Source organism: Cricetulus griseus, chromosome 9 (assembly GCF_003668045.3).
Source record: "Cricetulus griseus strain 17A/GY chromosome 9, alternate assembly CriGri-PICRH-1.0, whole genome shotgun sequence".
Taxonomy (NCBI): Eukaryota; Metazoa; Chordata; class Mammalia; order Rodentia; family Cricetidae; genus Cricetulus; species Cricetulus griseus.
Window position 1 is genome coordinate 7,401,929 of NC_048602.1, and position 13,928 is coordinate 7,415,856.

At 49.2% G+C, this 13,928-nt stretch overlaps 1 protein-coding gene across 1 annotated transcript; it reads left to right on the forward strand.

The window, feature by feature from the left end:
• Positions 1 to 4,864: 4,864 nt before the first annotated feature.
• On the forward strand, positions 4,865 to 7,095 carry Ifnl1 (interferon lambda 1). Its single transcript, XM_027430608.2, has 5 exons — positions 4,865 to 5,035; positions 5,282 to 5,359; positions 6,576 to 6,719; positions 6,818 to 6,904; positions 6,989 to 7,095. Exons 1-5 carry the CDS (start codon positions 4,865 to 4,867, stop codon positions 7,085 to 7,087), a joined length of 579 nt encoding a protein of 192 aa, XP_027286409.1. The 3' UTR covers positions 7,088 to 7,095.
• Positions 7,096 to 13,928: the final 6,833 nt, after the last annotated feature.

Genomic DNA, 13,928 nt, shown 5'->3' on the forward strand with positions numbered 1-13,928 from the left:
CGCACGGGCACACACACGTGCATGCACACACACGCACGGGCACACACGTGCATGCATACACACACATGCGCGCGCGCGCGCGCACACAATTTTAAAAACGAGAGGGAGAAACCCTTCCTTTTGTGGCTGGCTGCGAAGGAGGACGGACCACCATGAAGGCCTCAGGCACGACCAAGACATGGGTGCCCGGCACCGTGCCTGCGCACACTCCCTTAACGTGATGAAGGTGGAAGAGATTTCAGAGGGCAAGTGCCGACGGCTGGCAGTGAAGCAGGTCCAGGTCAAGAAGATAAAGTTCCGGCTTCCTCGCTGTGTGTTGCGGCTCCAGCACATGCCAAGGTTCACGTCCAAGAGGCCTAACACCTGCTTCTAGAAGGGCGGAATAAAATTCAAGTGTCTTGCCTGAAAAAAAAAAAAAAAAAAAAAAGAGAGGGAGAGGGACACACAGAGAGGGATTGTCATCTGACTGTCCGTAGCAACCTATGTCCTCCAGGCTGTCTTTATTATATCCCACCCTCTCCGAGTGGAAGCTCAACACGGCTTTTCCTTTGCATTTTTACTCATGATTTCCATGTCGGCTTCTGTATGTTTATTTTCCTCCACTAATTATTTGTTTATCTGCTCTTCTCTTCTGCCCATTTCCTATTGGGTTGTGTGTTGTTGTTTTGATACAGAGTTTTGCACTGTAGCCCCAGGCTCACCTCAAACTCAGAATTCTTCTCCTCTTTCTTAGCTCTCCTCCTACTGGCGTTACAGGCATGTGCTTAGCTTATAGAACGTGTTATTTTAGTTTGGTTTTTTTTTTTAGTTTTTGTGTGTGTACATGTTGTGTGGGATGCACATGGGTGTTCAGAAGCCCAAGGTTGACATAGGATGTATCCCTATGTAACCCTGCAGGCAGAATAGGGCACCAGATCTCTTACAGATGGTTGGGAGACACCGTGAGGTTGCTGGGAATTGAACTCAGGACCTCTGGAAGAGCAGCCAGTACTCTTAACCTCTGTGCCAGGCTCTTTGGGTAGATGTGCTCTCACATCTTGCAAAGCAAGTGCTTTGTCCACTAAGCTGTCTCCCCAGCCCCCTGGATCACTTTTGAGACGTGGGGGCAGGGGTTTAACCAGGTATGGAGGACTATGCTTGTATTCCCTCAGCACTTGAGAGGCTAAGGCAGGAGAATCACGAGTTTGAGGCTCAAGTCTAGTCCAGGCTACATAAGAAGACACTGTTTCAAAAACAAACAAACAAAACAAAACAAAATAACCTTTATGCAGACTCAATACTGCTGCAATTTGTCTTTTTCCAGTTCACAGTTGGATCCAGTGGTGGCACAGGCCCATAATCCCATCACTCAGAAGGCTGAGTTTAGAAGATTACACATAAATTCAAGGCTGGCCTGGGTACCTGCCCACTGCTGCATCACAGAAAAGCCTGCCCCGGCACGGGTGAGGACTCACAAAGATACATGTCTGGATCTCCCTGCACAACCTTCCAGCAGCTCCCCCCAAGTCTCTCCTCCCTCCCCTGAGTTCCAGGTCAGTCTGGGCTACAGAATAAAACTAAACCAACCAACCAAACAAAAACAACAAAAAAGAAAGAAGACAAAGCCCAGAAGCCTAGGTGCATACCTTTAATCCCAGAAGGCTGTTCTCTGTGAGTTCAAGGCTAGCCTGGTCTACAGAGTGAATTCCAGGCTAGGCCGGGCTACACAATGAGACCCTGTCTCAATTTAAAACAAAACAAAACAAAACAAATCCACAACACTCCTCAGTGGGCTGACTCTGTGGGTGTGGAGCTTGTCCGCATGGAGAGCTGACTGTGCTGTCTTGGAGAGGACAGGGTCACAACAGCTCCATCATTTGGGGACGTTCTGGTGAACAGCACCAAGTAGACCATATAGACACAGGTGTGACGTGTGTCCCCATGACCTCATAATCCTACTCCTGAATACACTTGTGTGAGCTTGAGTTCTCTCCAAAGCCTAGGAGACAGGACCACAGGTGTGCGATGTGGGGAATGCCCCCTCCCCAAAAGTGGGTGAGGAACTTGAAGCCCAGAAGAACAAAAAGCCAGTGACCTACAAGAGTCAAGCGGACCTCTAGAGAATGACACAGCTGAAAGCAATTGCTGGGGAGGGAGGAGAGACTTGGGGGGAGCTGCTGGAAGGTTGTGCAGGGAGATCCAGACATGTATCTTTGTGAGTCCTCACCCGTGCCGGGGCGGGCTTTTCTGTGATGCAGCAGTGGGCAGAATCCTATAAGCAACCCCAGACAACTCTGGTTCCCCAAGCTGGACTTGAATGGGATACTTCATTGGTTTGTCATTGCTCCCTCTATCCAGGGTAAGTAGAAACAGACTCCTTGCAGGGTGGTGGTGGTGCACGCCTTTGATGCCAGCACTGGGGAGGCAGAGGCAGGAGGATCTCTGTGAGTTTGAGTCCAGTCTGGTTTACAGAGCAAGTTCCAGGATAGGCTACAAAGCCACAGAGAAACCCTGTCTCAAAAAACCAGAGAGAGAGAGAGAGAGAGAGAGAGAGAGAGAGAGAGAGAGAGAGACTCCTCATGAAGTCAAGTCAAGCTACAGGCACGGGCTGGAGTAGTGGGAGAAACTTAGGGTACTTGCCCACCCCAAGAGTGAGCACCCTAAATTCTACATCTTATGCTAGTCACTTCTCGTCACTTCTCTCACCCCACTCCCAGCCTTGGATGATGTAGAAATCATCTGCAACTTGCCCCTGACACAGAAGCTATATGTTTAAGTTACATTTATTTTTATTAGGTTACATTTATTTATTGTGTTCATTTTTGGTGGACGGAGAATGTTAGAGGACAAGCTGCGGGAGTCCGTTGTCTCCTTCCACCTTGTGGGTTCTGGGGTTTGAACTTGAGTTGCTGGGCTCGGCTGCAAGCGCTTGCATCCACCGAGCCAGCTTGAAAACCTGAAAGCTGTAATGCTTAGTTTCTGGCTCCTTCCCTGGGTAGGGATTGCTCCTGAAGAAGTCACTAATGGTACTTCCACGTCCGGGCTGCTCTGCAGCCGCCCAGTCGAGAGACCAGGGAGATCCAGGCACGCGGGTGGGAAGTTGTCAGTGTGTGGGAACTGCCCACCCTTTCCACGAGTGAGTGCAGAAGTGCGCCCATGGGCTGTGGTGGGAGGGTGCCAGCTGGTGTGCTGCTGCGGAAGGCTCTAAAACCTCTCCCACACAGAGGACAGGTGTGGGCCTTACGGGATCGCGGAGCTGGAGGCACCCTAAATGCCCATCTCCGGGCGAGTGGGTAAGTACCGGCAATGTGGGCGCGCTGTCACAGTTACAGACAGGGAACTGGATGTCCGCAGCTGTTGGGGGAGATCTCAGAGATGGAGCGTTAAGTTTTCATTTTTTTTTTCTTCAAAGTTAGTAGATTTATAGCACAATCTCATTTGTGTAAATTGGAAACGCAGAGACACACCAAGTCACAAATTAAACCGCTGCCTCTTGGCAGCTGTGTAGCAGGCCCACTGAAGTGGGTGTCTGGGAGGCGGATGGGTGGGGGTGAGGATGGGGAGAGACATGGGAAGAGTCTTTTATGGGCCAATTGTGGCTCTGGGTTGTGATCTGAAAAGTATGATTAACAACTTCGGGCGCTGAGGACTAAGGAGAAATGAAATAAAAACTGTAGACACATCGTAGCAATTGCTTACAGGTTATGTGAATTTGATGACTCTCCCTTGGTGACCAACAACAGCAGAGCGACACCCCCCCCCCCCGCCTGTCCTAGGAAGAAGTGCCCTTGTCCCTAGCAAATGGGAACCTTTCATGTCACACAAAAGTCAGAAAGGGAACACCTTGAATGTTGAGGTTGTGTGCATGTGTAAACTGTTACCAAGTGTTCGTCAGTTACTCTTCAACTTATTTTATTTTGGGGGTCTCTCACCGAACCTGGAGCTTACCAATGGCTAACCAGCAAGGCTCAGGGAGACTTCTGTCTACCTCCCCCAGCAAAGCAACTGCAGATATGCAATGTTGTACTGTATGTTACTATGTGTCCTGGAGATCAAACTCACGTCCTGATTTTACCAACCGAGCCGTCTCCGAAGCCCATCTCTGTTCCTTTGGTTTTGGAGATGGTCTTGCTATGCTGTCCAGTAAGTCCTCTTGCTTCCACTGTGCCACCACTGCCCGGCCAAAGCCCTAACTTTGCAGGAGTTTCCTTCTTCCTCATACAGCCCAACTGACTCACAGGCCTGTCTTTTCCTCCAGACACCCTCAAATACCCAGAAACTAAGCCTTTCCAGCTACCTGGCTACTCCAGAGCATGATGACACCCAAAAATAATCCTCACAATCACAACAGCGATTACTCATTCGTAGGAATCTTAAGTAGACACCCACCCTCCACATCCGGTCCCACGGTGACCTTAAAGTTTTACCGGTTCCCACTACTGCTCCTTCTCCAATGTAATCTAAATTGGGCAGCCCTGGCCTTCGGTGTCCTGAAAGAGATGGTTTTGCAGATGTCCCAACTGGATTCTGTTTCTCTTTCCTTCCTGAAACAGCATCACACGCCTGGCCACACCCACACCTGCTCAAGTACCTGGTTCAGGAATTGGCTCCACCGACTGAATTTGCCTCTGCAAATTTTAGTTTTCCTTCATCTTTCCATCACTTTGGACACATCAACGGGGATAGTTTGTGTAAGCCTGGCTTAGAAAGCAGAGCCGCACCCACACCTACTCACCTACGTGGCTCAGGAATTGGCTCCACTGACTGAATTTTCCTCTGCTGGGTACATTTTCGGTTCCCTCCATCTTTTTTATCAAGGATAGTACGTGTAAGCCCGGCTTTAAAAGCAGAGCCATGCAGCTCAGGAGACACTTAGGACTTGACCATGGCTACACTATTGCTACTGGGTCTGGCGACCGTGATGCTGGGCTTGACCACAGCTTATCCTGTCCCTCCTTCCAAGCCCACCCCAGCCAGAGAAGGCTGTAACATCAGCATTTTCCAATCTATATCACCACAGACGAGAGAAAACTTCAGGAATGCCAATGATGCTTTGGTGTGTTACTGTTACCATAATGGGCTACCCTACATCTTTCCTAGTGGGATGAAGATGGTACCTACCCCTGTGGGCTAACCTCTAACCTTCTACTACAGGCTAGGCTTGAGTCTTCCAGCTAGGACCAGTCTATCCTTTCTGATATGAATTCAATTCAAATCCTCCAGCTAGGCCACGTTTTACTCTTGCTGCTGTGAACTAGGTCCCATCTCTCCTGTGTGGGCTAACCCGTGTCTTTCTCTTCAGGAAGAATCACGGCTACAGAAGGATGTCCGGTGCAGCCCCAAGCTCTTTCCCCGTAGGTGGAAACTGGTCCGGCTGCAGGTAAGTTGGAAGCCAGGTGAGGATTACCCCCTTGCCCGGCCACTTCCCTCCTAAAGTGGCTACCTTTGCCTGTCCCCAAACCCTGTGTCCTTCAAGTGCTTCTGCCTCTCCCATACTTCCCTAGCTCCTTCAGCTTGGTCTCTTTTTTGAGTCTCACTATGTAGCCCAGGCTGGCTTCAGTCTTGAGGTCCCAGAGGCCCTCAGGCTCAGTCTCCTGACTATGCTAGGATCATAAACACAGGGCGCCACACCCGGCTCACCTTTCTGCCCAGCCTATCTGCCACCCATGCCTGCTCCCCGTGTCAGCACACCTCTCTTACCCCATTTCTGGGCGCACGGCCTCTCCCCTCCATCTCTTGTCTCTTAAAACGATCCCCTCCATCCCCCCATCTTTCCACGAAGCCACCTCCATCCCCTCTGCCTCCCTATCCTGTTCTCTTCTCCCCTGCTCTATCAAACCTCTGTGAGCCCAGCGTCTCTGCTTGCTTGGCGCCATCTTGTTTGTCTCCTCACCTGTCTCCTCCTCCTCCCTTCCTTTTCCCCTCACCTCCATCTTCCCCATCTGTATTCCCCATCAAGCACTCCTGATCTCTGGATCCCTCTTGTCTGCCCATCACCTGTCCCCGCCCAGTGTCTTGCAACCCCGCCCCCCTGCATTGTATTCCCTATACAACCCAACTTAACCTGTGCTTTTTGGGATTTGTGGCAGGTTATATATGTGGTATAGAGACTCAATTCAGGTCTCACACAAAGGCTAGGTAAGAGCTGTACCACTGAGCCACGCCCCCAGCCCCTCACTGGGGGATTCTAGGCAGGGGCTCTACCACTGAGCCACACCCCAGCCCCTCACTGGGGGATTCTAGGCAGGGGCTCTACCACTGAGCCACGCCCCCAGCCCCTCACTGGGGGATTCTAGGCAGGGGCTCTACCACTGAGCCACGCCCCCAGCCCCTCACTGGGGGATTCTAGGCAGGGGCTCTACCACTGAGCCACGCCCCCAGCCCCTCACTGGGGGATTCTAGGCAGGGGCTCTACCACTGAGCCACACCCCCAGCCCCTCACTGGAATATTCTAGGCAGCTGCTCTACCATTGAGCCACACTCCGAGCCCATCAGTGGAAGATTCTGGTCAAGCACTCTGAGCCACACCCCCAGCCATTACCTCAGCCCTCTTGCCGTTTTCTCCTCTTTTCCTGTTATTTCCCGCCTCTTCTCAGGTCCAGGAGCGCCTCAAAGCCTTGCAGGCTGAGCTGCACCTGACACTGCAGGTCCTGGAGAACGTGACTGACTCTGCCTTGTACCGCATCCTGGAGCAGCCTCTTCACACCCTGAGACACATCCACTCTCAGCTGCAGGCCTGTGTGAGTCCTGGGTCGCTGGCTCCTCCACACTGTGCCTCCAGCCACTGGGGCTTCCCCTGTGGCAGCAGTAGGCTCACAGCCCCCTCCTCTGTCCACAGATTCAGCCTGAGCCTGCAGCAGAGCCCAGGCCCCCAAGCCACCGCCTCTCCCGCTGGCTGCACCGGCTCCGGGAGGCCCAGGAGAAGGTGAGTCTGGGGAGGAGACCCGGGGTCTGCAGAGCCTGGGAGCCCTGAGCCCCAGCAACCCCTGAGCCAGCTCTGTCCTTTCAGGAGACCCCGGGCTGCCTGGAAATCTCTGTCACTTCCAACCTCCTTCGCCTGCTCATCCAGGACCTGAGGTGTGTGGCCAGAGAAGACCAGTGTGCCTGAGTTTAATGGCCTGGCACAGCGCACCCAAGACTCTGAACTCTATACTTGGCCCCTCCCCTACCTTAACTTATTTCCTCTCACCCTTTATTTATGAAGCTGCAGCCCAGGTTTGATGGAGACTGTACTGTGCATGTTTATCTTATTGATTATTGAATAAAATACTGTTTGGCCAATGAGACAGCAAGTTAGGACTAGGAGTCAAAGAGGATTCTGGGAAATGTAGTAGATAAGTGATGATCCAGGCAGGAAGTGATATAGCAAGGAGACTCATATTGAAAGAAGGAGAAACAGGAAGCGTCTCTCTTTTCCCCTCCACTCCTGTTCCAGTGGCACAATGTGATCCACCGGCAAGGAGGGACGCCAATAAGGTGTCGGATAAGATAAGTCTTATAAAATATATAGATGTATGATAATTAAGACTGAGCTAACAGATGAGAATCCTAGTCATTGGCCAAGCATCCTTGTACCTAATACAAGTTTCTGTGTATTCATTTGGGCCTAACTCGGGCTGGCCGATGGCATAAAGCTCACACGTGGCGGTGGGGCTCAGACGGCTTTTGGCGGAAAGATTTATTGAAACACAGGTTGGGTGTATTTTCCTGTTTTTAAACAATATATATGCAAATAAACAGTGTGCGATGCTTGAGTATGTTTATGTGTCTTCTGGGATGTGTATCCAACGGACCACCTCTCTGAATCAACAGCTAACCAAAGATGTGCCATTGTGTGGCTGTCCACATTCACCATGTTTACAAACACGCTTATAAATCCCTCTCTAAGCCAGACGGTGGCGGCACATACCTTTGATCCCAGCACTCGGGAGGCAGAGGCAGGCGGATCTCTGTGAGTTCGAAGCCAGCCTGGTTTACAAGAGCTAATTCCAGGACAGGCTCCAAAGCCACAGAGAAACCCTGTCTCGAAAAACCCAAAAACAAAAACCAACCAACAAACAAAAAAATAAGCCCCTCTCTAGTCTGTAAGGGCAATGTATTTCTCTTTTAAATGTCTCTGGGACAGATGGGGGGGTCTCTCTCATTCAGAATGCTGTCTCCTATAATAAAGAATCAGGAAACCCAATGTGGGGCTGCAGAGGTTGTACAAGGGTGAGAACTTTAGCTCCAATCCCCAGCAAAAAAAACACAGAGCTTTGGAAGTGGACACAGGACAAAGATCCCTGGGGCTAGCTGGCCACTCAGTCTAGCAGTTGCTAAGCTTCAGATTTAGTTATAGACCTTGTCTCAAAAAATAAGGTGGAAGCCGGGCGATGGTGGCACATGCCTTTAATCCCAGCACTCGGGAGGCAGAGGTAGGCGGATCTCTGTGAGTTCGAGGCCACCCTGGTCTCCAGAGCAAGTGCCAGGATAGGCTCCAAAGCCACAGAGAAACCCTGTCTTGGAACAAAACAAAACAAAAAACAAACAAAAAAGATTCATGAGTGAGGCTGGAGAGAAACCTCTATTCTGGACAGTCTGTGCCTGGGAAGATGAATGCAGTTAGACCGACGGCAGAGAGAAGGTGAGGTGGGCAGGGCAACATTCTCCTGACACAGAGTTTACAACTTCCTGTTTGTCTCACAAGACTGCTATTTGGTAGGCCTCCTATCGTGCATTGCTTATAGGGGTGTGTGTGTGTGTGTGTGTGTGTGTGTGTGTGTGTGTGTGTGTGTGTGTTCATGAGCATGTAGGTGTGTGTGTGTTCGTGTGCCGTGTAGGGGTGTGTGTGCGTGCACCTGGAGGACAAAGGACCTCAGCTGTCATCCCTCAATACCTGACCACCTGGTTTAGTTTTACTTTTATTTTTTTAGTTATTCTCCTGTGGTTTGTCAGTTAGGCTATGCTCGCTGTACAGTGAGTCCCAGAGATCCTCCTACTAATTTTGCCTCACTGGCTGGGACTGGACTGACTTCCCCCCACTCCACAACACAATGGGTTCTGGAGAATCGAACGCAGGTCCTCATACGTGTGAGACTAGCACGTTACCACCTGAGCCAGCCATCTCTCCAGCCCCAAGAGTGTATTGCTTCTGTCATCAAAATATGGAAATATATAAGTTGGAAGTCAGACAGGACTACACCGTGGAACTCGGGGAGGGAGGGAGGGAGAGAGAGAGAGAGAGAGAGAGAGAGAGAGAGAGAGAGAGAGAGAGAGAGAGGATATGCTCTGGAGCTAGTTGATAAAATCACAATTTCCTCCAAGATCCTGTGGAACTGTGGGGTATGGTGAAGTGGGGAGCTGAGGGGCTGGACCGATAACTTAGCTGTTAAAAGCCCTTGCTGTTCTTGCAGAGGACCCAAGTTCAGTTCCAGGACCCATAACAGGCAGCTCACAGCTGCCCGGAACTGAATCTCCAAGGGATCCAACATCTCTGGCCTCTGTGAGTTCCAGGCCAGCCTGGTCTACATAGTAAGTTCCAGGACAGCCAAGGTTGTGCTGAAAGACCCTGTTTCAAAAGCAAAAAATAAATAAATAAATAAATAAATAAATAAATAAATAAATAAAATAAAAATTGATATAAAGATAGATGGATGGATAGATGATGGATGGATGGGTGGATGGATGGGAAGATGATGGATGATGGATGGATGATGGATGGATGGGTAGATGATGGATGGATGATGGATGGATGGGTAGATGGATAGGTAGATGATAGATAGATAGATAGATAGATAGGTAGGTAGGTAGATGGAGATAGAGAGGTAGATATAGATATGTAGATGGATGACAGATAGATTAGAGAGAGAGAGAGATAGGTGATAAAGAGCTGGTGAGATGGTTCAGCGGGTAAAGGCATTTGTCACTAAGCTTGACGGCCTAAATTCAATCCCAGGAACCCACAAGGTGGAAAGGAAAGAAATAATAATGCAAATTGTCCTTTGCTTTCCACAGGCACCACATGCATACACAATGGATGGATGGATGAATGAATGAATGTAGCTTAAGAAAGAAAACACATGGGCTGGAGAGATGGCTCAGAGGTTAAGAGCACTGGCTTCTCTTCCAGAGGTCTTGAGTTCAATTCCCAGCAACCACATGGTGGCTCACAACCATCTGTAATGAGATCTGGTGCCCTCTTCTGGTGTGCAGGTAGACATGGAAGCAGAATGTTGTATACATAATAAATAAATAAATTAAATAAATAAATAAGTAATCTTTAAAAAAAGAAAGAAAGAAAAAACAAGTACAGTGGCTCATGCCTATAACCCCAGCAGTTTGGAGGTAGAGACAGAAGGATCATGAATTTAAGGCCATCCTTGGCTACATAAGATCTTGTCTAAACACCTGGCATGGTTTAATCCCAGTGTTTTTCGAGGCAGAGGCAGGTGGATTTCTGTGAGTTCAAGTCTAATCTGGTCTATGTAGGAAACTCTAGGTCAGCCAGGGTTACATAGAAAGACACTGGGGGTGGGGTGGGGGAATGGCAAGAAAAAGCCAGCTAATATGTTTTAAATATTTCAAACATTCTACTGTGGAGCTGGAGAGAAAGCTTAATATTTAGGAGCACCAGCTGCTCTTCCGGAGGATCCAAGTTCAATTCCCAGTGCATACACTCAATTATGTCACCTGGATACATGTGGAGTCTAGGGGTTTGTCATAGACCTGTTTTCCATGGGTTTTCTTCTACCTTCCTCTGGATGATCATTTTAAATCCTATGCTTAGTGCTGTATGGTCACAAAATGGCAACAGAAACTGCAAGTCTCTTATCCTCATACCAATAAATTAAGCAGGAAGGAAGAGAACCAATGAAAAAGTCTTTTCTGTTTTATATTGGGGAGGAAAAAAATTAGCCCAGGCTGGCCTCAAACTTACTACTATGTAGCAAAGAATGACAAACTTCTGATCCTCCTGCCTCAGCCTCCCCAGTGCTGGGATTATAGACATGTTCCACCAGGACCATTTCTTTCTGCCCAGCCACTTGTTTATTTGTTTGTATATTTGTTTATTTGTGTTTCGAGACAGGGTTTCTCTGGGTAACAGCCCTGGCTGTGTTAGAATGCTCTCAAACTCCCAGAGATCTTCCTGTCTCTGCCTCCAGATTGCTGGGATTAAAGGTGTGCGCCACCACCACCCGGCTTGTGGCATTTCTTACTGTATCATCAGGTGGCCTGGAATTTGAGACCCTTGTGCCTCTGTCTCCCAAGTGCTGGATTGCAGCATGTGCCACCATGCCTAGCAGTTGGTCTATTTTAGTCATTGCTAAAGCTGCTACACTGGAGCAGGCATATGGTCGATGCTCAGTAAAGCTTATCCATCAATGAGTTGCAGGGCAACCAGAGTTACATATTGTAAACCTGCTTCTTTCGGAGGTAATGACCTTTCATGAGTGTGATGTGTAGTGCCCTGGGTTCTATGCTCTACTCATTCACACATTAGGCAAGATGTGTGAGCACAGGGTCCAGCTGGTGGGAGCACTTTGCACCTAGGTATCATTGCGAGTAACATGTATATTGGGCCAGTGGGTGAGGGATCCACCTGGCCTGGAATTCTCCAAAGCTGCTGTCCTTGCTGCCTCCCACCCTCTCTGCTCAGACCAGCTTCCTCCCTCTGGCTCTGTTTCTATTTCTGTCTTGCTCTCCTCCTCCCCAGGCCTCAGGGGGCCCCTGGCTGACTTGAAGCCTTCCTTTTTCCCCGGGATTAGGAAGGAGTTTTCATGGCCAAGTATCTGCAAGGACTGAGGTGCCCAGAGCCCCACCACCCTAACACCTTTGCCTCCCCAGGAAAGTCCTCAGTCCTTAGAGAGCCCCTCCCCCACCACCCTCCACTGCTTCCAGCATCCTGGCTCCACTCACCATCCATCATGCTCACACAGGTAAGCTGCCTTTGGAGACCCAAGCTCAGCTAGGGTCATTGAAGCCATTCCCCAGCCTCCAGACACAGATCCAGAGGCAAACTGCCAATTCCAATCTTCTTCATGGGAAGCAAGCCAGGGTAGAGCCCTCTGACAAGAGACTTCCCTTCCCTCTGGGGTCTGACCTCTGTCTATAAAATAGGACCATGGATATCTGTCAATCCTACACAATGTGGGCGGGCAGCCAGGAGGGGCAGAAACTGTCCAGTTGAAAGGGCTTAAAGTTGAGGATGGGTCAGAAGTTGCCTTTTACTATTATTGATGTTTGCAGGTTTGAGGCAGTGTCTGACTATGCTGCTCAGGCTGGCCTTAAACTCCTGGGCTCAAGCAATCATCCTGCTCTAGCCCCCTGAGTAGCTGGGAATCCAGTTGTGTCATCTTGCCCAAATCCATCTGCCTTTTTATTTTTTACTTATTTTGTTGGCCAAACCAAAACAACAACAACAACACCAAAAAACAGGATCTCATGTAGCCCATGCCAGTCTCAAAACGCTGCATGTAGAAGATGATAGTCTTACTTTTTACTCTTTTTGTTTGTTTGTTTTCCGAGACAGGGTTTCTCTGTAGCTTTGGAGGCTGTCCTGGAACTCACTCTGTAGACCAGGCTGGCCTCGAACTCACAGAGATCCGCCTGCCTCTGCCTCCCAAGTGCTGGGATTAAAGGCATGCACTACCACTGCCCGGCTCAAATTTTTACTCTTAAAAATAAATTATTTAAGTGTGCATGCCTCTGCACCACACACATGCCCACAGAAGCCAGAAGAGGACATGGGATCCCCTGGAACTGGGTGGGGAGCTGCCAATGTGAGTATTGGGAGTCAAACCTGGGTCCTCCATAACAGCAGCCAGTGCTCTTAACCACTGAGCCATCTCTCCAGCCCATAGCCTTGAACTTTAAAGACATCTTTTATTGCATTTATTCATTAGTTTTGTTGGAGTGCACATGTGCTATGGCTCATGGGTCCCAGGGACCAAGTTCCGGTTTTCAGGCTCCATGGCAAGTGTCTACTCATTGAGCCAACTTGCCAGCCCAGTCTTGAGGTTCTGACTCTCCTGCTTCTACCATCCGGGATTACAGGCGTTCTCCGACATGCCCAATTTCTACCCATGCTGTTAAGTCTATTTTCCCAGAACACATACCCATAAAACTGGCACTCCAGAGGCTAAGGGAGGATGGTTGAAAGTTCAAGGCCAGCCTTAGCTACCTATATCAAGATCCTGTCTCAAAAAAAAAAAAAAAAAAAAAAAAAAAAAGGTGCTGTTTGTGGTGTTACATGCATATAATCTCTGCACTCTGGAGGAAGAGACAGGACTGCCACAAGTTTGAAGCCAGTCTGAGACTGGGCATGGTAGTGCAAACCCACAATCCCAGCATTTGATAGAGGCAGAAAAATCACAGAAAGTTGGAAGGCTAGCCCAGTGCTCCATAGAGAGATCCTGTCAAAAACAACTACACACACATAAACATACACACACACTCATGTATCCATGTATTTATAGGTGTGTGTATATGTGCCTGAGATGTCTCGGTGGGTAAAAGTGTTTGTCATGCAAACATGGGGATCTGAGCTAAGACCCCAACACTCACATAAATAACATTCATAAATCCAGTGCTGGAGGCAGAAATGGATATTGGAGAACCCTGGAGTTCAATGGACAGCCAGTCTAGCCAAATTGATGAACTCCTGTGAGACTGCCTCAAAAAATAAGGTGGGGAATGACAAGGGAAGACAGCTAAAATGTACCTCTGACCCTCCCCCCCACACACATATGGATGAGTGCAACAGCACACACATGTACACACCACACACACACACACACACACACACACACACACACACACCAAATAAGTAAATACTATGTGGAATTACTTTTTCATTGTTTTGAGACAGTCTTACTATGTAGCCCTGGCTGGTCTGGAACTCACTCTGTAGACCAGGCTGGCCTCAAGATTACAGAGATCCGCCAACCTCTGCCTCCCAAATTCTGGGATTA